The following is a 22,434-nucleotide window of genomic DNA, read 5'->3' as shown; positions in this document are numbered from 1 at the left end:
CACCCGCCCTCAATCCCCTCTATCAATCTGTCATTCTGTTACAGCTTATATAAAAACATGAGGGCCTGTATTATCATATTTTCAGGGTCCTTGATTGTGGCCTGGCAGATCTGATTAGCAAGGTTAAAAAGACACGGCCTGAACCAATTTTACAATTACTCTCGCTTAATTAGAAAAAGGGGGGGATCTAAACATTGCCAGAAACTGCAAAAAAAGAAAGGAGTAAGTGCAGCACTACAGGATAGCAGTGAGTAATTAGAGAGTAATGCACAAATTAACATATGCTGGCTTTCCTGTTAAAGGTCAAAGGTTGAGAGGTAAAATATGTTGCACTCATGCGTAATTGGAGTACTGGCGTTTGTGAGAATGTTTCATCAACCAGCTTGTGTAGATGTTGGAGTGGCAGTGTTTTGGTTTCCAGCTCGCACCAGCGTGTAAGAGCCCCCTGTAGCTCTTTGCACACGTGGGCTTCATGCCGCTGTTTGCACAAGACAAACTTCACAGTATGAGTAACGAAAGGTGTAAACCACCACAAAGGCAGAGAAAGTGACCAAGGCTGCAGTCACAGCGCTGCTTCTTATCACCCTTACAAATTCAATTCATGTTTTCACACCGGGCCTTCACATTGAGACTGATTAAAGATCTCAATTAAGTCAGAACAGCTACACCCCCCCCCCCCCAATTCACAACCTGGCGCCGGTGCTTGGGCTGGAGACTGTGGTTTGGAATCGGTGGAGACACGTTTTATTTTATTTGTTGGTAGGTCTGTCGCTGCCAGACAGGGCAAAGTTCAGATTTAACCTGGGTTTGAATTACCATCTAAGCGTTCCTTCAAAGACAACGACTCAAGAGAGCATGGAGGTATAGATCAGTTTACACGGTGGTCGACTCCTCCGCTTCCAAACACGAGGCCAAGCAGGAGCCTGACTTTGTCCATCACTGCCCCGTTTACAATCGCCCAACTGTACAAGAGAAACCAAAGCTGAAACAATCGAGAAACACCTCTTGAAAAACAGAAAGTTTTGTTTTAATTAGTAAGATCAGGATTTGGATTAAAAAAAACAAAATAGTATAAAGTAAAAAAATTAAATTAAAAACTAACATTAAGTTTAGTTAATAGGGACCAGGAAAGATACAACACACATCAGCTGTACATTAAAAACACATCGTCAATGAAAATGACAATTTACTTTTTATTATATTGTCTTTTTTTTTGTGTGCATGTGCTTTCCTTCAGATACAAAAGAAACTAAACCTTGTCAAGGAAGCATCACAGACCACAGCTGCCCCTCGATGGGAGAGACGGGGAATCTCTGACTCTAATCGGCCTTCAGTCGCAGAAGGAAATATTCGCGACCACAGACAAACAGCAGTCGGTCCGCTGCCAAAAGGCGGAGTAAAATAAAATAAAATACAAATCATAAGAACAAGTTCAACTGTCTACCAGAAATTAAATCGCTTATGATTCCTATTAAGACAGTCCAGAAAAAATAAAACTAAAAAAATATATAGTTCGATTAAACCCATTAGAAATGTTTTTAACTTTTGCTTTTTCCACCTAATTTTAAGGTGAAACGCTTTTCCGTTCCTCTGGTTTTATGGGCACACGATCAACCTCTTCCACTGACTGTGATTTTTTTTGTATGGGTCCCCTGTTCACATCCCCGTCCCCCCACCTCCTTCTGTATTTATCTTTTTTTAAAAACTTCCACTCCAACACTCTTCTCCAGGGTGCTCATGTGGGGGAGAGTCTGTGTGCATCGCCGAGTCCGTTTGCGGCATCACATCCGTGTGCTGCGTGGGGTCCTTGTGCGGCGTGGAGTCCGTGTCTGTCACAACCCAAGAGGTGGGGTCTGTGTGTAAACGGGTGTCAGTCACAGGGGGTTCCGTCGTTTCTTCCGTTTTTACGGAGAGGGCTGGCTTCCTCCTCAGCCTCTTCGCTTCATTCTGCAGCTTCTGGCGGATGTAGCCCTTGATCTCAGCGTCCGTCTTCCCAGGGAAGAAGTATTGCACTGTTTCTGTAAGCACGAAATTAAAGATTACAAAAAATGAAACAAAAACTAATCTTCAGCTGCTCAGAAAAACGTTTTTGATTATTATGATCGGCCTGGAGAAAGCATTGTCATTATTATTTGTATATAGATGTCACTGCACGTGTCCCTGAGAAATCAGTCCCTCTGTGAGCGAGCATGTGGGTGAATTAGTGCAGGTTTCTGTGCCAGTTGCCCAAGCCTGTGGGTGGGTGCGTGTATCGGGGGAGTCAACATACTCAGGATGGCCTGGACTTCGTCTGCGGGCAGCGCTGGCTTGGGCTGGCCCCTCTTGTTGTAGATGATGCCGGAGATGGAGTGGGAGGCCAGGCAGTCACGCTCGTACAGCCCGCGCAGCAGGTCGTTAGTCAGCTTCTGAGCCGTGGCACTGGTGTTGCAGCGGTCCAGCAGCTCCACACTGATGAACTGTAGGCAAGCAAGAGGAGGGAGAGGAAGAGAAAGGGAGCAGCGTTACACCACTATCGTCTGAATGCAAAGTGTTTAAATAAGAAAGAAAATAAGACTAGATATCAACAGGAGGAGCCCTTGCTGGTCCCTCTCATTGTGGAAGGGAAACGTTTCCAGTCTGTCCTGTTGACGTATTCGAGTTCAGTTTCAGTGATGCTGGGTGTAATGGAGTGAAGAAGAAACTAAAACGCACAACAGACTATAAACTCATTAATGTGCGGCTTTCCCTTCATTGCTTATTGCACACCGTCCGCCGTCCCCCCTGTCTCCAGGCTGTTATTGTGCAGACCCCTAATTGTGAAGGGTGCCCGTCTTTCGCTGCTCCTGGGGGGGCTTACCTCTGGGAAAAGCGGCAGGCCGTTGTGCTGGGCATCAGTGTTCTGATCTGTCTGCCCGTCCTGCGCCCCGCCGTCCCGCTTCAACCACTGCCCGTTCAGGACGGCCGAGGGCGCCACCACTGCGGGCATCAGCACGTCCCCCTGGGCCCCAGGCACACTGGGAGACGGGGCCTTGGCGTCAACACTCGACCACACCTGGGTCCTCTCAATCAGAGCCTCCAGGTTTCTAGCCAGTTTCCCACAGGCTGTAAAGACATGGAAATCACATGGAAAGTTAGATTCGTTTCTTAAATTGGAAATGTCTTCACTATTTAAAACCACAGTGACAGTTGATACAGTTGCATACAATATACTGAAGAGCCTGCATCTCCAGCTGGCACATTGACTTCAAGGCCTTAAGGTGCTCTGTGCAACACTCTTTAAGTCACTTTAAGGGGTGGGGACTGTGGGGCATCTTCACTGAGTTCGCTTTGTCACTTAGTGACTTCAACATGCTTTTTGCAACTTCCTTGAAAATCAGGAACTTACAGGAGGGGAAACCGGAGATGGAAATCTAAGCGGGGTTATGAAAGCTGAAGGTTATTCTGCAGTGTTCCTGTGACTTTCCTCATGGGTCTGGTTTTACAGCAGGCATTGTTGGCTTTGCCAGGGTCTGCATCAGTCTTTACCAGCATTGGCCTATGATTTACTGTACTGTGTGCTCTTTACCACAACAAATGTATTAGAGAGAGAGAAAGATACCTTGTAGTTTATTTTATACATGGCGTATTACCTGTAAGGCACCTTATTTGTTCTTTCAGGCTCTCCATCTCTCTCTGCATGCACAACACCATCGCAATCAGCTCCGCTTTCGACCGAGACTGCAGATAGTCAGAGTCCTGCAAAGACGCACACCATTACCCTCCCTCACTCCTTCACACATACAGACAAACTCACTCACTCACTCCCACACTCACTCTGCAGCACCCCAAGGGGAGGAGGGGGGACAGAATCTGTTGCTTGTACAATAGCCAGTAAAGGGCCAAACTGGAGCGCTTACCTCTGGAGTGGAATCACTGTCGGAGAATTGCTCCATCATGGGGTTTTCAAATTCAAACGCCTATAGAAATGAAATAATTCATAAAGACACACAAGCCATGCACAAATGTACAAACCTCATGGTAGATGTTCAAGAGAGGCCTAAACTGAACACAGCTAAAACCTCTCCCACCTAGACTAGTGAACTTAATAAAACAGACACTCATCTGTTACAGGAACCTTACAAGGTAGAGCGTTGGTAGCGCTAGGAGTTAATCGGTTTACATACATGGCTTTGAACACGAGTCTAGTCTGCGTTCTAGCCCTTGTCCTCAAAATTTGCATTGGTGTCTCACTGACATTTCCCATGGCCTTCAACACTAAAGTGTGTGACATTAACTCATGTCAGGGTGAATGCTACATTTTCCACATTTGTTTTCATTTTGTTTTTTGTCAATGGACAGGTGTTGGCCGGCATGACGTGTCTCATAATCGGAGCTGTCCATGACACGTTACACGTCCGTGACAGGAGACATTGTGCCCATGACGTATCATACGGCGGGTGTCGCGATAAACACGTTGAGCCTCATGATTCTGCACCACAGTGGAGATAAGATGCCATCAGTAAAGTGGCAGGACAGGGGTTTGGTGGATAACGAACGCCAGCCCTGACAGACTGAGAACACAGCGTCTCGTCAGGCTGTGCATGCTCTCTGAGATAATGCACTGTTGTCACAGTTGTGACTTCTGGGTGTAGTGGTGTTTTATGCTAAATTCATCATCATGTTTTTAACAAGCACAGAGGGGCTGGGGAGTGTGTGTGTGTGTGTGTTTTGGTGAGAGGGGGGGCAGGGGCCTGACAGGCATTTATCACCAGCCTTGTACTCTAGGATCACTGGACAGGGGAACTGTATACAATACAGTGAGAGGACAGTTGGGTGGGTGTGCTTGGTGTTGCAATAAATTATTGTAGCAATACTGAAACATTTTTAGTTCAATTTCTCATTAAAACTAATTGGACATTTTCATTGCATTGGACTATGGCTTGATTATGCAATTCTTACCATTTGTGCATGTGTCATCAGAGATTAGAAACAGGCTCCTAGATTCATAAACATTAAATGGAACTTTGTTTTTGTTACTTTTGTTACAGATTTAAAAAAATGACTGAAACTAATATTTTTAAATAGTTAAAAACTTTAAACACTTTTGTGCTACAGTATGACCCGATCCATTCTGCTGTACTGAGCACAAGCACACGAAGACACACCAGAATGCAAAACACGGTAATTGTAAGTGAGGTCGTTGTTGATTTTTTATTGCATGGTTATTATTTTTAACACGTTATTTTGAGCAAAACGTCATAATATTTTGGGACATTTTACGAACTCCACTTCAGTCGTTTTTAATAAGTGTTTAAAGAGTTGTGTTGCTTTATTTCGAAGTTTGGCAGCACGTCTGGCCTGGAACTCCTTTTTACTCCGCTTTACTCATTGTTCTCCGCCTTTACCATGCATGACAAACTATGGGTGCCTTCCAGCTCAGCTTTACTGTGTTATCTTCGCTTTACCGTATTTCACCGAGATTTACTAACATGTCGACCCATCGTTACCCCCAGCATCAAGCAGTAACACAAAGAAATAATACGAAATGCAAAGGAATAGCAATACTAATGATAATAACTGCTTTGGCTTTTGCACTTAAAAACAATACTACGACCAAGCATCCAGAAAAGCATACCAAAAACGCTCTCTCACACACACTAAAACTTTGCACTAATATCTATATACTATTCTTAAGATAGTGCTTATGATTGTGGTAATAATAATAATAATAATAATCAGTTCAAACCCTCATTTTCAACTTGTGGAGGCCGGTAGCCGATGCATTTTCATCTGCTTTCTCTTTGGCGGAATACATTTGTTTTCTTCTCTTTTGTACGCTGTGCTGTAAAACAGTGGGCAGTGCAATGATTTATTCGTCCGGCAAAAGATCATACAGACAAAAACAACACGTTTACGCCGATCTGGACAACAGCAACACCATGCACACATATGTGCGAGAGACAGGAGAGTGATTTTTCAAAAGGAGCAAACATTATGACAGACAAAAGCTGGCTGAACACCGTCCTTACGTCGCTCTCGTCTTGCTCTTCGCAGCCCTCTTGCTCCGCTTCATTGTCGCGATCGAGAACTCGCTTCGCCTTCGTTTTCCTCCTCATTTCTTCTCCATCCTTTATTTTGCGCGCAGGAAAACTGTCCGCTGCTCCGGCATATTGCACGGCTGTACTCTAGTCCCAGACAAAGTCTATGACCTTTTCGGCTTCTGCTCCTCTGACAGACTCGTGAATGCGGTTCAAAGGGAAGGGGGAAATGCATTGGTCGCGCTTGCCCTATTTACCAGTTTAGGGCTCCGTGTTGCAGCGAGGGAGCTGCCCAGCGGTTCCCACACCGAGAAATCGCAACAGGACGGATTTGCAAACAAAATGCACCGTAGCGTAACGTGGCACACAATCTGGAGCTGAATAGTTAAACTATATAGATATAGATATATGTGTGTGTGTGTGTGTGTGTTGCCTATATATACTTTTTTTAAGAGAGAGAATTATAAAAAAAAAAATGCGGATGCTAAATGGGGTTGCTGTTTTGTTGTTCCATAACAAAATATTGTGATTGTTTCATTGATTTGTTCATTTATCTTGCATAGAAAGGCTTTGGCGTGGACGTGCCTTTGTGTTTGACGCTGTCTGTGCATTGGCGAAGTCAGATTCGTCACTCATTGCGAGACGCGGGGGAGAGAGAGAGAGAGAGAGAGAGAGAGAGAGAGAGAGAGAGGGGGGGGGCAGGCAGGCCGCAGGCACCATATAAACACAACCGCACAGTCAACAAACGTATAACACAAGGACTTCGAAAAGAGATGTCAAATAAACAAAACATTGTATTTCAAAGTAGAGCATTTCCATTGAGACAATTTAAACCCATAGAGAGAGAAATACTATAATTTAGTCATGTGGTATTAACTCATTATCAGCTTCTTCTGTAATAGGTGTCTGAGGAGGCCACTTACCTTTTGTGTAAAAGTTGCAGAGCTTCGCATGGACTAGGTGAAACATTTAATTCGGTAAGGAGCCTGCTGATTGGTCAGGAAAGTAACATACCCCTGTCTCATTTACCAGTTGGGGAAATATTTATGTATGAGATTGAAACACTGATATAAATCATCTACAGGCATGGAAAGTTTCAGTTCAGTCAGTGTTTTTGTCGCTGGGTCAGGGTGGCAGGACGAACGTCATACTCTTGCTCGGTACAGTTCTAAAAGTGTAGTGGCGGTCGTTTTGGCCATTGCTTAAAATGTTGTCGGCTTTCTATCTAGATTGTGTGACTTCATGCTGTAAGGTGGACCGATGGATCTGATTGAATCCGACAGCTGACAGATATGGTAATGAAACGTATCCGCCTCATGACAAGGCACCCAGCGGAACCAGGGTTAGTGCTGATCACCCTCCTGGACAGGAAGTGAGGTCGGGTCTAGTCAACCTCAGGTCAGCCCAGGGGGCAGGCTGCAGGGCTGCAGGAGACTGCAGCAAAACAAAGAATGGGAACAGCTTTAAGACATGAATCCTATAAAACCAAGAGCCTTTTGTTTGTGTTTGAGAGAAAGAGACATTTTAGAACATGTTACACAGACCCCAGATCTGGTAAATCATTAAGTGCTCCTCCAACAAAGGGCTAGAGGAAACTCCAGGACACGAGTTTGTTCCCAGGAAGTGGATCTTTCTTGTCTGGTGGGTCAAGCCGCCTCCATGCAGTGGACCCCAGCCGGCCACAGTGTTACTCACAGTATAGGGTTTCCCAGGGCTGCTCCAGGCGTCTCCACTATCTTTTGGTTTCCGTTCCACACAAGCACTTGATTGCCAAGGCTAATCAAACCCTTCAGCTTAACTCTATTGCGGAATAAAATAAAAACAAAACCTACTTTGTCATGTGCACAAGACTGTGTTTGTTTAGTTTTTTCATCATGGTATCAAAAAGATACATTTTGCATAAACATGCCTCTAGTGTGAGCAACACTTTATTTTCGAATGTTTTTAGAAAGCTAAACATTACACAGGACCTGGCAGATCACTAGAAACTAAAACCTGTTAGTAACATTCAGGCAGTAAATAAACCTATCAATCATTTTCCACATACTTTGCATTTACAGCTTGTTTTGTTTATTTATTTATTTATTTATTTATGTATGTATGTATTTATGTATTTATTTATTCCAAATGTGCCCAGATGACAGTTTCCAATATCATAAACTTTCAAGTAAAATACATCAGCCTCTGCACCTTTAAAAACACGGCAGTACTTCTGTTACCAAATTCCGGCTTTTTAAAATCAAAGTGCAACCAGCTTCTTATCCTGTGTTAGAAAACTGAAAACTGCTGTTAGTGTCTCTGACTGGAGCACAGTATCAGTGTGTTATACTGGCCTAGGAAGTTGATTTTGTATTGGCAGATGAACTAGAGGTACATGCAGATTCACAAGCCTTGGGAGCAGAAGACATGAACACAGATAAGACACATTGATACACAGTCCCTGATAAGGTGGTGTCCATGTTGGAAACTCACACAATCACTTGTCAGATCGGACGTATCGGGGTGCAGCCTGCATGTGCTGGGAGTCATACAGCTTTCTGTATGACTCCCAGCACATGCAGGCTGCACCCCGATTCACACCCCGATTCACAACTAACGTCTTGTGTTATATTCACAGTAAGCACACACACTTGGGGAATTATGTATTTAACAACAATAATAATAATAAAAATAAAAATCACGTTGACTGATTCCTATCACTGCTCTTAGATCCCTCCAGTGTTTTCTTTTCTTTCTTTCTTCCTGTGTTTGTTATTTTATTATTTCTCTCTTTGTTAGCAGACGCCCCTCACCCCCTCCCTCTGTGTAAGTGTAACCGATTGATAGATCAATGGCGTGCAAAGGGAGTGGGCGGGGCTCTGGAGCTGAATGGGTTTTAATTGACCAGAAGGGGACGGCAGAGGTGCCCTTTGACCCCCTGGTCTCCGGGGGGCCGTGTAAATGATTTCTCTGTTGATTAACATGCCCCGCTCCCAGGCCTCTCGCAGGGCAGACACCCCAGGGGGAATGACAGGCCTGCTGAAGCCAGACTCCCCAGTACTGTCCCCCCACCACACACACACACACACCCTTGCACTGAATACCCACTCCTGCCTGTGTGATCTGAACCCCCCCACCCCCTCTCCACCTCTCAAATCTCTCTGCAAGAGCAAACAGCTGCCCAGACCAGCGCATTCCTGTGCATTTTCAATGCTCACACGCACACAGTCATGCACACTGACACACACACATGCTCACACACACACAATTGTTCATACTGTTCACACATATGCTCACAGGTACACACACTCTTACAAACACACTCCTGCACACACACATGCTCAAATTGCACGTCTTTCTCTCTCTCTGGACTGGATTTGTGTATTGTATAAAAACACACACTACACAACACCGTCACAGCGCAGCACAACACAGAAGGAGACAGCAGAACTGCATTCAAAGGCTGGACTGAGAGACTAACCCCTCTGACTGGGACAGGCTGAGCAAAGGGTTTGGGATCTGATCTAATAATAATAATAATATAATTATGAAACCTTGGCATTGAGGCAGGCACTCTGTAAGGGGTGAGCTGTGAGACAGAGGGAGCCTGCAGGAGGTTCGCAGTCTTGGTCAGCTTTAGAGGGGCCCAGTTCAGCCAGGAGTGTGAGAGGAGGGTGGACAGAAGGCGAGGATCCTAGACCTGCAGTCCTTAGTCAGGCGATTGCACAATTGTACAGCTTAGTGGACAAAAGCTATTGTAGCTGCATCCATTGATATTGGCTTAAAAAAAATAAAAAGTTTTCCAGACGAATAAGCCGATTCAGCACCCTCACTCCCTCTCTTCTGTGGTCTGCTGGAGCGGCACCAGTCGAGCCCACCACAGCCTACTATTATGTACAAATATATTTATATTTAGTGATTTTCTTAACAACAATTCATTATATTACCTGCGCCTCAATTAATTTAACTGGCCTATCAGTAGTGTGCCCCCCTTTGCCCGCTGGGTCGGACTCTGGCTCACTGCGACCCTGTTCTGGATCACGGAAAATAGTTGGATGGGTGTTTAATTTAGTTTCTCTGGACTTGCTGAGTGTATGTTTTATGACTTGGTCCTCAGATGTGTTGCAGGGCACACCCTAATCTGGGGTCTCGGTGCTGGGTGTCTGTCAGCGTCTGTAGCTCCACAGCACATCGCTGGGGGACCCAGGCTCCTTGGCCGTGTGTTTGGTGTTCAGAAGACAGGTGGGGCATACAGAGGAGGCGTTGCGGTCCTCAGTGGATACAGAGGCCTGGTGGGGTGTTCTTTCCTTTATGAGCGCAGTGGAGATTTTTCTCTTTCTGAAGCCTTGCTAATATCTAATGCAGCTGTAGATTAAATGTTAAATTGTTATTTATTTGTGTTACGTGCGTACTTGTCTGGAGAGGAGATGGATCGCAATCAGATCATTGTGCCCAATTAGTGGAATCACGGTGTTTGCTTGTTCAAGATGGCAATTAGACTGTTTACACAGAGCTAGGCCCCGCGCTGGAGGGGCCTCCGCGAAACGCAGTGCCCCGCCAGACGGCCATCCTGCAGCACGTCCACGCCTCACTCTCCCCTCACAGGAAAGTGTTAAAACGCAGCAACGCGGGCATCTGGGTGACTGATGCGCTGTGTTCGAATGTCTCATTAATTTTTGTTTTCCTTTCTTTCTTTATCCAGGGACAAGAAAAATCACTCTGCTTGGGAAGCGTATATATATTTATATATTCATTGTGTGAATACGTTTTATTTATATATATATATATATATATATATACACTCACCTAAAGGATTATTAGGAACACCTGTTCAATTTCTCATTAATGCAATTATCTAACCAACCAATCACATGGCAGTTGCTTCAATGCATTTAGGGGTGTGGTCCTGGTCAAGACAATCTCCTGAACTCCAAACTGAATGTCTGAATGGGAAAGAAAGGTGATTTAAGCAATTTTGAGCGTGGCATGGTTGTTGGTGCCAGACGGGCCGGTCTGAGTATTTCACAATCTGCTCAGTTACTGGGATTTTCACGCACAACCATTTCTAGGGTTTACAAAGAATGGTGTGAAAAGGGAAAAACATCCAGTATGCGGCAGTCCTGTGGGCGAAAATGCCTTGTTGATGCTAGAGGTCAGAGGAGAATGGGCCGACTGATTCAAGCTGATAGAAGAGCAACTTTGACTGAAATAACCACTCGTTACAACCAAGGTATGCAGCAAAGCATTTGTGAAGCCACAACACGTACAACCTTGAGGCGGATGGGCTACAACAGCAGAAGACCCCACCGGGTACCACTCATCTCCACTACAAATAGGAAAAAGAGGCCTCCCATTCAGACATTCAGTTTGGAGTTCAGGAGATTGTCTTGACCAGGTCCTCACCCCTAAATGCATTGAAGCAACTGCCATGTGATTGGTTGGTTAGATAATTGCATTAATGAGAAATTGAACAGGTGTTCCTAATAATCCTTTAGGTGAGTGTACATAGGTGTAGATTTTGAGGGGGAGTGAAAGTTCCCCCTCAATATCAAGAGAGCGTCAGTTTATTTCCCTCAATCATAGGCAACCTCCACTTTATGAAAACTCCAGTTTTGGAGTTTAAATAAGTTTTGAGTAATTACTGACAGTGTAGTTACATGTAGTAGTACATAGTTACAATGTAGGTGATTTTGAATGAGTGCCATTGTGATACAAGGTGGGGGAGTGTTTGAGTGATCCTTGCCCAGCGCTATGGATACATCTGCCACAGAGTGCAGGACCAGGCTGCACCCTGAACACACGGTCCCACACGCCTCCACACTGCCCCACACGGCCCCACACGCCTCCACACGCCTCCACACGCCTCCACATTGCCCCACACCGCCCCACACGCCTCCACATTGCCCCACACCGCCCCACACGCCTCCACACTGCCCCACACCGCCCCACACGCCTCCACATTGCCCCACACCGCCCCACACGCCTCCACACTGCCCCACACCGCCCCACACGCCTCCACACTGCCCCACACGGCCCCACACGCCTCCACACGGCCCCACACGCCTCCACACTGCCCCACACGGCCCCACACGCCTCCACACTGCCCCACACGGCCCCACATGGCCCCACACGCCTCCACACTGCCCCACACAGTCCTACATGGGCCCATACTTTATTTATGTCTGTATTCATACATTTGTTGTATTTGTTGTATTTGTTGTTCATCCTTTTCAAGACAGAATTTTAAAAAAAGACACACACCTGCTGTGGGTATGTAGCCCTGGAGCTTTTAAAAATATATATTTGCAGTATATATAAGAAAGAGTTTGGTGGATAAATTGGGTGAAATAGTGACACTGAGGCCTAAGCCTAAATTAGCCTTGGGGGGGCCCGGCTGTGACAGTAACCAAAGCGCCAAGGCCCCCCACCCCACTTAAATGAGATATCACAAAGTGCTGTGAAATATTGATGGGGATGTAAAAATCACAGCAGACGCTCGCAGTGTCATTAATGCAATTAGTGCCTATTTTTTCGGGGAGCGCTATAAATAAGGGCCTGTTAGGTATGGCTTGTCCCGCGCTCCTCAGCACCGGGGCTGGCCGCGGTTAATCACGGTAATGGCCCCGTAGAGATGATAGAAAAAAGATGTAAAAAAAGAAATAAAACGCACCTTGTCAAATCCTCAGGGTGAAGAAATTAATTGGATTTTTAAAGGAAAGTTCGCAGGAAGAGGAGGAGATGGGCTAATCTCCCTCTCGCAGGCGACGGTAGCGCCGTAACTCAGCGGCACGGAGTGACAGCCGCCCCGCCACGCCGCGCGTCTAATTCATGAGACGGGGTTTTAGGTTTCCGGCCCCGGCCTCCTCCATATATGCCTCAGCTTATTAATTGCCCCGCTGCAATAAAAACACATCACTTATTAAGTGTCAGCCACTCCAGAGTTTTTATTACCTTCTTTTTTCTCTCTCACTCTCTCTCTCTCAGCAGTTTTTTTTTTTGCTGTACACTGAAATGCATCCAGCTCGCTGTTCCAGTACCTGCACAGGTGGCCAGGTCAGGTGTGCTGTGCAAGTGGGGAGCACGTGAGCTCATGTGAAAGTGTGTGAGTGTGAGTTTGTGTTGAGGTGTTTTCAGGAGCACTCTCTGTGGTAGAGATCAGAGCTCCCTCCCAGTACCGCCCAGTACAGGGCAGGCGTTGTGCGTAGCAGTGTGCGGTGTGAAGAGGTGTGTGTGTGTATGAAGAGACTGTCGGCTCTGTCTCTGAGCGCACAACTGCACAATAGCAGCATAGTCAATCCTTTCTCTCTCTGTCTCACTGTGAGTTCACCGTCACACTGCCACACTGCCACACTGTCACACTGCCACACAGTCTCACTGCCCCACTGTCTTAGTGTCACACTATCACATTGTCTCAATGTCTCACTGCCACGCTGTCACATTGTCACACTGTCTCACTGGCCTAGTATTGTGTTGACAGTCCACTGCCCAGACAATGGGCACAACCCCCCACCACCACTGCCCCCCAGAGAGATCTGTCTCCATGGCAGCCGTGTGCTGACTGCTGGCTCATGTCACCCTGTCTTTCATTCCCAGCCTCGCAGCCCCCCCCCGGAGGCCCCGCTCCCCCTGCCTTCTCACACTCACTCTCTCACACTCAAATGCTCTCACTCTCACACACTTTCACACTCACATGCTCTCTCACACACTCAGTCTCACACTCTCACTCACACACATTCACACACGCACACGCCCAGACACAGTGTTTCCAGTGACACCACTGAGTACCACCTGGTACAGCACTACGAGGAGAAAATTCAAAAATGAAAGTCCAGATTTTTATTGTATATATATGTGAAGGAGAAAGATAGCATTTCAATATGTTTTGACAGGATAAATGTACAAGAAACTATCAAGATTGATTACATGATGAACAGAGGTGTATAAGAAGCATGAGGCATGCAGCGCAATGCACGTTGTACTGTGAACAAAACATACACTAAACAGATACATGCAGAAGACACAGCTCCCACACTGGGTCTCAGTGTCAGCTCCTCTGTGGCTGAAGGCAATGGAAACATGTCCTGAAAGTAAATGTTATTGATGTATTGCAAATAAACAAATATACTGAAATATATGTACAGTTAGATACATACATATTTGGACAGTGACACAATTGTCATCATTTTGGCTCTGTATGCCACCACAATGGATTTGAAAGAAACATTCAATGTGTGCTTTAAGAGTAGACTTTCACCTTTAATTTGAGGGTAGTTACATCCAAATTGGGTGAACAGTGTAGGAATTGGACAAACTAACATAATCATTAATTAAATTGTGAAATTCAATACTTGGTTGCAAATCTGGAACCCATAGACATCACCAGATGCTGGGTTTCTTCCCTGGTGATGCTCTACCAGGCCTGCACTGCAGCTGTCTTTAGATCCTGCTTGTTCTTGGGGGGTTTTGCCTTCCGTTTGCATTCAGCAAGTGAAATGCTGCTCAATTGGATTCAGGTCAGGTGATTGACTTGGCCTTTGCAGAACATTCCACTTCTTCACCTTAAAAAGTATTGGGTTGCTTTCGCAGTGAAGCGCCGTCCAATGAGTTTTGTAGCATTTGGCTGAATCTGAGCAGATAATACAGCCCTAAACACTTCAGAATTCATCCTGCTGCTTTTATCAGCAGTCACATCATCAATAAATACAAGGGAATCAGTTCCCTTGGCAGCCATACATGCCCATGTCATAACATGCTGCACAGATGAGGTGGTATGCTTCATGAGCAGTTCCTTCCCTTCTCCATACTCTTCTCTTCCCATCATTCTGGTACAAGTTGATCTTGGTCTCATCTGTCCATAGGATGTTGTCCCAGAACTGTACAGGGTTCTTTAGATGTTTTTTGGCAAACTCTAATCTGGTCTTCCTGTTTCCTGTTTCCATCGTGTGGTAAACCCTCTGTATTTACTCTGGTGAAGTCTTCTCTTGATTGCTGACTTTGACACAGATACGCCAACTCCTGGAGGGTGTTCTTGATCTGGTCAACTGTTGTGAAGATGTTTTTCTTCACCAGGGAAATAATTCCTCTGTCATCCACCACAGTTGTTGTCCGTGGTCTTCCGGGCCTTTTGGTGTTCCTGAGCTCACCAGTGCGTTCTTTCTTTTTAATACTTGATTTGGCCACACCTAATGTTTTTGCTCTCTCTCTGATTGGTTTGTTTTGATTTCTAGGGCAAAACTGAAGGCAAAACTCCACAAGAACAAGCAGGAACTAAAGGCAGCTGCAGTGCAGGCCTGGCAGAGCATCACCAGGGAAGAAACCCAGCATCTGGTGATGTCTATGGGTCCCAGACTTCAGGCAGCCTTTGATTGCAAAGGATTTGCAACCAAGTATTGAAACTCACAGTTTAATTAATAATTATGTAAGTTTGTCCAAATACTTTTGAGCCCCTAAAATTGGGGGGACCACATATAAAAATGGGTGTAATTCCTACACCGTTCAGCAAATTTGGATGTAACTACCCTCAAATTAAAGATGGAGGCCTACACTTAAAGCACATCTTGATTGTTTCGTTTCAAATCAATTGTGGTGTCTACAGAGTCAAAATGATGACAATTGTGTCACTATCCAAATATTTTTGGACCTAACTGTATTTGAAATTAGACTGTATATATATATACAGATTTCAGAAAACATTGACAGTGTGTGTTTGAGGACACGTCAGCTTGAGCCTGAAACCTGTTTTTTAATCTTCTTAGCTTCATTGTCGGAATAGTTTTATATCAAAGTGGATATTTTCTGTTGGGAGTTTCAGGCATTTTGAAGAAGGCGACAGTCGCAGAAGGTTCCAGAATGCATCTCCCTCCTCGGGGTTCTTGTCGTGTTACTTTGTGCTCTTGCGCCATCTGGTGGCGGCAATGCAGCACTTCATCCGAATTAAAAATATTGAATCTGTAGTTATAAGCTTCAATGTATATTTTATTTTATTCGTTCCATATTTGTATTTTAATAAAGACATACAGAATGGTAGACAGACAGAAAGACTAAGAATCTAAAAAAATGATTAAAGGGATGTTTTATGTAGGGAGTTTTGTATTATTATTATTCACTATTATTCACAGAGATTCTCTACTGAAGTTGTGCATCCCCGTCCCCCGGGACACCAGCTGCACATGTCACAGGCCATGGAGACACATCACATACTATTCTGTAAAACTGACCCACTTTCTCCCTCTCGTTTTTCTGTTTCTGCTCTTCATCCCTCTTTCCCCCTACACACGGCCTTTGTAAAAAAAAAAAAACTCTCTCCTTCATCCCCCCCTCTCCACTCCTGTCATGTGATTGCAACTTTTAAACAGGCAGAACAACAACAGAACTAACGGCGGAGAAGCACGCCGACAGTGCACGACTCATTAAATCACTGAGAAGATTTATTTTATTGATTTAAAGCCGTTTTTCCCCTCTGTTGTTTTCGGTTCTATTTTGTTAGGTTTCGTTTTGTTTACTGCCTTTTACACTTTAAAAAGTTATATCAGTGCTATATTTTTTATTTTGTAGTTTTCCTTTTAAAATGTTTTATATATATATATAATCTGTCACTGTCTCACAGTCCAGGAAAAAGGAGCAGAATGCACGATCGTTGCGTTCCGTCCTTAATTCCCGCTGATTCGCAGTTAATGAACAAAACCTTCAGCTGAACTTAGTGCTTCGGTGAACCTTTTCTTTTCTTTTCTTTTTTTTAAACACTTTTTACCAATTATAAGTAACATTTATTCTGCAACTTTTTCGAATCTGAGATCAAATGAATAAATGTGTGTAAAGAAACATGACGATGTTTCTCCGGGTCTCCCTGATAAACCCCGAAACAACGGCAGCCTTTCACAGAAATTACGAGTAGGGTTACATCTACCAGCTTACTTGACTACGTGTAGATTAATAACATTCAAATAATTAAATTTGTATTTTTTAACAACTGCAAATATTGTTTTTTGTGAAATGTAAAAGAATTGTGTGGGATGCGTTTCTATGGACAGAAAGTGGAAATAGCCCTGAACATTTCAAACTAAATGTCTGTAGCCTACTAAATATGTGAATAAGAAGTATGGTGAAGAAACGGTTTCCTTCATTATGATTATTATTATTATTATTATTATTATTATTATTATTATTATTATTATTATTATTATTATTATCGCAGACTGCGGCTGGGCGCTCTGCCCCGGGGGAGAGAGCAACACCGGGCGACTAATAAATCTAATCCGAGTTGGTTTATTATTTTTGTACTTTTTTTGGCACATCAACCCGGGGCCTCATGGTCGCTTGATTGGGCTTCCTCTCCACGATACTGCGGTAGTCGAGGTTTATTTTTCCCACTTTCCCTCTTAACCTGAGACCTCCGCCGGGTACCAGACGCGCTGCACTGTTTATTGATTTTTAGTGACCGTGTTTACGACCAAAGAAAACAGACTTTGCGTTGTGCGCGGTGTGTGCTGCGCAGGCCCTGCATCTGAAAGCGGGGGTGTCTGGGGTAGGGTATTTATTTGTTTAAAAGAGAACATCATTTATTCCCGGGGAGGCCTGTGTCTGGCCAGGCGGCGGGACGCACGGCTCAGCGGCGGCGCTGTGTTTATTTGAGCGGGGAGCGCGGCCTGCTCCGGGGAGTCTGGGGTGACAGGGTGACAGGGTGACAGGGTGACAGAGTGACAGGGTGACAGGGTGCAGGCGGGTCCTCACACAGACACACAGACGAGATGCACCGCTGACATCCTGCAGGCTGTGCTCCTAAAAGGGTTTAGGGAGTCATAGGCTGTACATACTTTTGAACACCATTATGCAATTATTATTATTATTATTATTATTATTATTATTATTATTATTATTATTATTGTGTGTAAGTATTTTTTAAGATCATAGATACCTTTGTTTTATTATCTGAGGTCAGTGTGCTGTTCTGTCTGACCCGCTGCTGCTGTTGGGTGTATAGTGACTGTGAACGTCATTCTGCAGGCCACAGACACATATAGATACATAGATACATAGATAGATAGATAGCTACATAGATACATAGATACATAGATAGATATATACTATTTTTTATAACAATATGTAAAATAGTAATCGACTGTAAATACTGTTTGGTTTATGAGCAATTCAGTGTATCATGTGCACAAATGTTGGACAGTGAAAACACTTAGACTAACAGATAACATTCTTTAAAAATATTGATCGTTTTTATTTGTGTAAACAATTCAATATAATTGTGCTGCACGTTCTAATTCTATAAATTAAATTAAATACATATTTTTTTAAAACTACATATAAAAAAGTATTAGTTAATAATGCTAGTAATAATAATATTACGTTAAATATCAAATATGTTACAGCTATAGTAGCAGATGAAGCACTGGCAGTAGTGTTTTAATGGTATTATTGTGTGAACGGTGATTTGTGTTTTCAGAGGCGTTTAACCCCGACTGCGGAAGGCCTGATGTCGGCCACCGGCTGCCTGCCGTCTGCCAGCGTCTGGAGGCGGCAGTCTGTCCAAAACATTTATGAAAATTAAATACAATGAATTACACTATTTCAATTTACAATATAATATTAATAATGTTAATAGTGATCATAAATTGTGAGATTGTGAGCTGATAGATTGGATTTTTGGAAGCTTTATTACATGTTCCCTATACGTAACCCCATTAAAGACAAATTATGGAGACTTACAGAAAAAAAAAGTATATATATATATATATATAAATTATAGTTTTATTTTTGTATTATATAATATATAAATATACACGAAACGGTGCTATATTGTCTATAAGGCGTTTTAATTATTTTGTTTCAATGTATTAAAATAATGCCTATGAAGCTGTTTAATTTTTCTGAGAAGTGCTTATGGTTAATTTAATAAATAAAAGCGCGTACATTAAAATAATAATTAAAATACAAATCAGCCAGTTATAAAAACAGTTGTAAACTATTTTTAATAGATGTAAGATATTCTCACTGAGAAATTCACTTTTTTATAATAGACAAAGTTTTTCTTTTTTTCTCGGACGATTTCATTGATTGACAGCTCCCTCTCTCGCCCCCTTTCTATTCATGTCATTTGTCATATCCGCCCTGCCCATTATGGCGTCACGGTGACGTTGCCCAATCAGATACAAGGCCATCCATCAACGTCTGGATATAGGCCAATCGGGATGAGCCAGGGGAAAAGCCTTCCATCCAATCGCAGCTGCCCGGCTTTCTCGACAGGCTTATAAAAGTAGCCGGGAGAGGCCTGAGAAAGCGGATTATCTGACAAGAGGTACCGCGTAGCGCTGCGGACCGAGATGGCAGAGTAGTAATTGGGAAGTTGTTTGCTGTACGTGTCGGAATACGTGTGACTATGGATGAAGACAATAGATTTTGACATCTTTCAATAAAATGTGTTTTGATTAGTAAAACAAGCAGACACTTTCCTATAGTTCGTATCTTAGCTGCAGGACTATCAAAGCACATTTGTTTTCAGTGTTTTACAGCCTGCAAAATGTGGTATATTTGGGACTGTGCACGTTGTATGATCATCGTTATATCATTATTAAGCATTGTTAACGGATTTTACCCAAGAATCAAATGCAATGCAATCCCGTGAGCAGTTTGTTAAGAAGTGAATTTCCTGGTGCATCAGTTCCTCGCAGAGCTACCTGCCACACGTAGACACTCTACCCACAATCCCTGTCGCGTCTATTCCGAGCCACAGTGTTACCAATCAGTCCAACATTACAGACTGATACGTACAGATGTCTAGGTTACACGTTTAAACACAATAGTGCAGAAATCATTATGTGGTTTTCCATTAAACGTAATGGAAAAAGCATACCGTGAATACGTCAGAAAACATTGCTACAGTATTACACTAATTACACTAAACCCTAAATTATTGCTGCGTTCTGTTTAGTGATTTTAGAACGCAAGAATATTTAAAATCTTGACAGAAGGCTGTTATTTGTTAGATTACTACTACCATTATTATTATTATTATTATTATTATTATTATTATTATTATTATTATTATTATTATTTAATGTTGGCTGACTAGTATACCCCCCACAATCCGCGGAGACCCGTTTAGATTATCCTATAGGTGTATTTTAAAGCAGACTCCTCAATGCCACGATTGTCTTATTGCATACTTTCTGGGCTGCTGATGAAAGCATTATAATTAAGATATTCAAAGTCTTCATATTCCTAAACATAAAGAAACTTGAATTTGCCAATTTCCTGTAATACACTACAATATGCACTTTCTGTGTCATTGTCTACTTACATGCGTATAAAATACTTACACAGCCACCGACGTTTATGTCGCACTATTATGCTGGTGAACTATTTCGATGGCACCAGTTGAAGTCAGATCAGCCACAGAAGGGCGCTGAGAATCGGTACCTGCAAATGGCAATCGATATTGCCACTATGGGAAGATGCATTTCTCCACACAAAATGGCCTAGTTTTCTAGAGCAGATGATAACTAAAACTAAACAGTCGTTAACACTAGCTATTCACCGTGTCTGTGCCGAAGGCCAGTGATCATCGAGGCGTCAAAGCCCTAGAACCGCGAAATTGCATAAAAATGTCCCTGCACTTGCGGTCTGCGCACACAGTATCCTTATTGAAAAAATCCTTATATATCTCAGTCGCATGAATTCCACAGTTGCGGCCGTGCTGGTAGGAAAGCCGGTTTGGCGATAACAGCGCGCTTTGTGCGACCCGGCCGTCACTCTGGGCGCCTGTTCCCCGGGTGCAATAAAAGTGTCAGCGCAGCCCGGGCATCCATCACCCCGGCGGCGGAGGACTGGGTCACGCAGTATAACGTCACCCGGTGCCGGACGGTTTCCAAGTTGCAGATTCCCCGTGATATACAGATCCCCAGACACGCAAACCGTGGGATACAATCTGACTGCTGCACACTTCTGCGTAAATAATACGTCTATGAAGCAAATTATTCTAAGGGGTTTATATAGCCTACTTATGTATAATAATAATAATCATCATCATCATCCTAATAATACTAATGATGGGAAGAAAAACATGATTTTCATGGGCAATTCCGTATGTTACATGGGACACGCTGGTCTTGCGTCCCATTTCAACACACACAATCACAGTCAATGTTACAATATGAAACAGCGACGGGCCCTGCGCTTGCGTGGTCAGCCCGCGGCCCGGTCTCCGGGTGCGGCAGCGTTTTTATTTTTCCTAGCGCTCTAAATGCGCTGTCTGTTTCCACTTTAGTCAACGATTCAAACATGAAACCATCCGACATTAACCATCCGTGTTTTTCCCCCCTAACTTAATTTATCTGCGGTCACAACTGCATGTTGCCACTGTCCAACCTAAACACACACATGTAGCGTTTTTCCATCTCTTTTCATGTCATAATTAATCGTTCGCTGGGACACTTCCTCCGCACGGTTTCCACTGCGGGCCAAGCTGTAACTGCGTCTTTGTACATCGACTTTTTATTTTTTATTTTTGGTTAATCACTCCAACACTATAGCCAGTCATCCTCCACACCCTGTACCTTTAAAGACAGAATGCATTTATTCTAGTAGACATACATAGATATACTATACTGTACTATACAATACTATACTATACTATACCAGTAGATGTGTGCATGCACCCTCTCTCACACACACTGTCATTGCTCTTGTTTCTTTAGGCTGTATTAGCAGAGAGAGTCGTTTATATACACATATGTATATAAATAGATGTACAAATCATCGAGATTATAACGGACTCATCCACTGGCTTCTCTGTAATTGAGCTTTAAAACGCGCCGTTCACAAACAAGCTCAAGCACAAGCTCTCCGACCGAGTTTCCAGTAGTTCAATCATTTGCCAGAACAGCACAGTTATGATTGGGGCTGTTCAGTCTGTACTGGTCATTGGAAGTATGTGTACCATGTACCACCGTATTCATCATAAAGTAGTGTGATGTACGACAATTAGTCTTAGAAATAAAACATCAATTAAACATGCTGAAGTAAAAAATGTTATTTTACTGAATTCACAGGTTTGTAATACCTATTCCCACCACCAGGCGTCGCGGTGGAATCTCTCTTTTTTTGCCGAAACGAAACATTCACCTTGTTATTGACTGTCACATAACACCACCCGAATCTGCACCGACTTCGGTTTCAATACTGTTTGCAGCGATACCGACCTTCCGCTTCCTCGTCTTCGTCTTACTGCTACTACAACTACTACCACCAGCAACCAGCCGCACACTTTCCCAGTAACGCACATCAACCTGATTTCGATGTATTACAGACAATGTCCACTGGATGGCGACGCAGACCAAGAAAACAAATAGTGTCCTGCATGTCTGAGGGGTTGTACCTCGTAGACGAGTCGCATCCTTGTTTCCCGAAGACATATATGTATTTCATTCCTTTGGACAATGCCCCGAGTTTC

The 22,434-nt window shown here is 43.7% G+C and overlaps 1 protein-coding gene across 2 annotated transcripts; it reads right to left on the bottom strand.

The window, feature by feature from the left end:
• Positions 1 to 1,005: 1,005 nt before the first annotated feature.
• LOC136745383 (BEN domain-containing protein 6) lies at positions 1,006 to 6,584 on the bottom strand. 2 transcript variants are annotated; one of them, XM_066698831.1, is made up of 7 exons: positions 5,988 to 6,582; positions 5,705 to 5,800; positions 3,876 to 3,935; positions 3,609 to 3,714; positions 2,837 to 3,081; positions 2,270 to 2,456; positions 1,006 to 2,018 (listed from the first exon to the last, which is right to left on the bottom strand). In XM_066698831.1, the coding sequence occupies exons 1-7, from the start codon at positions 6,072 to 6,074 to the stop codon at positions 1,699 to 1,701; spliced, it is 1,101 nt and encodes a 366-aa protein (XP_066554928.1). In that variant the 5' UTR covers positions 6,075 to 6,582; the 3' UTR covers positions 1,006 to 1,698. The 2 variants fall into 2 exon arrangements, with proteins under 2 accessions (XP_066554928.1, XP_066554929.1); XM_066698832.1 differs by lacking the exon at positions 5,705 to 5,800 and having other exon boundaries at positions 5,988 to 6,584.
• Positions 6,585 to 22,434: the final 15,850 nt, after the last annotated feature.

The sequence above is a fragment of the Amia ocellicauda genome, chromosome 3 (assembly GCF_036373705.1).
Source record: "Amia ocellicauda isolate fAmiCal2 chromosome 3, fAmiCal2.hap1, whole genome shotgun sequence".
Taxonomy (NCBI): Eukaryota; Metazoa; Chordata; class Actinopteri; order Amiiformes; family Amiidae; genus Amia; species Amia ocellicauda.
The sequence above is the reverse complement of the archived record's forward strand: the minus strand, read 5'-3'. Positions and strand labels throughout refer to the sequence as shown.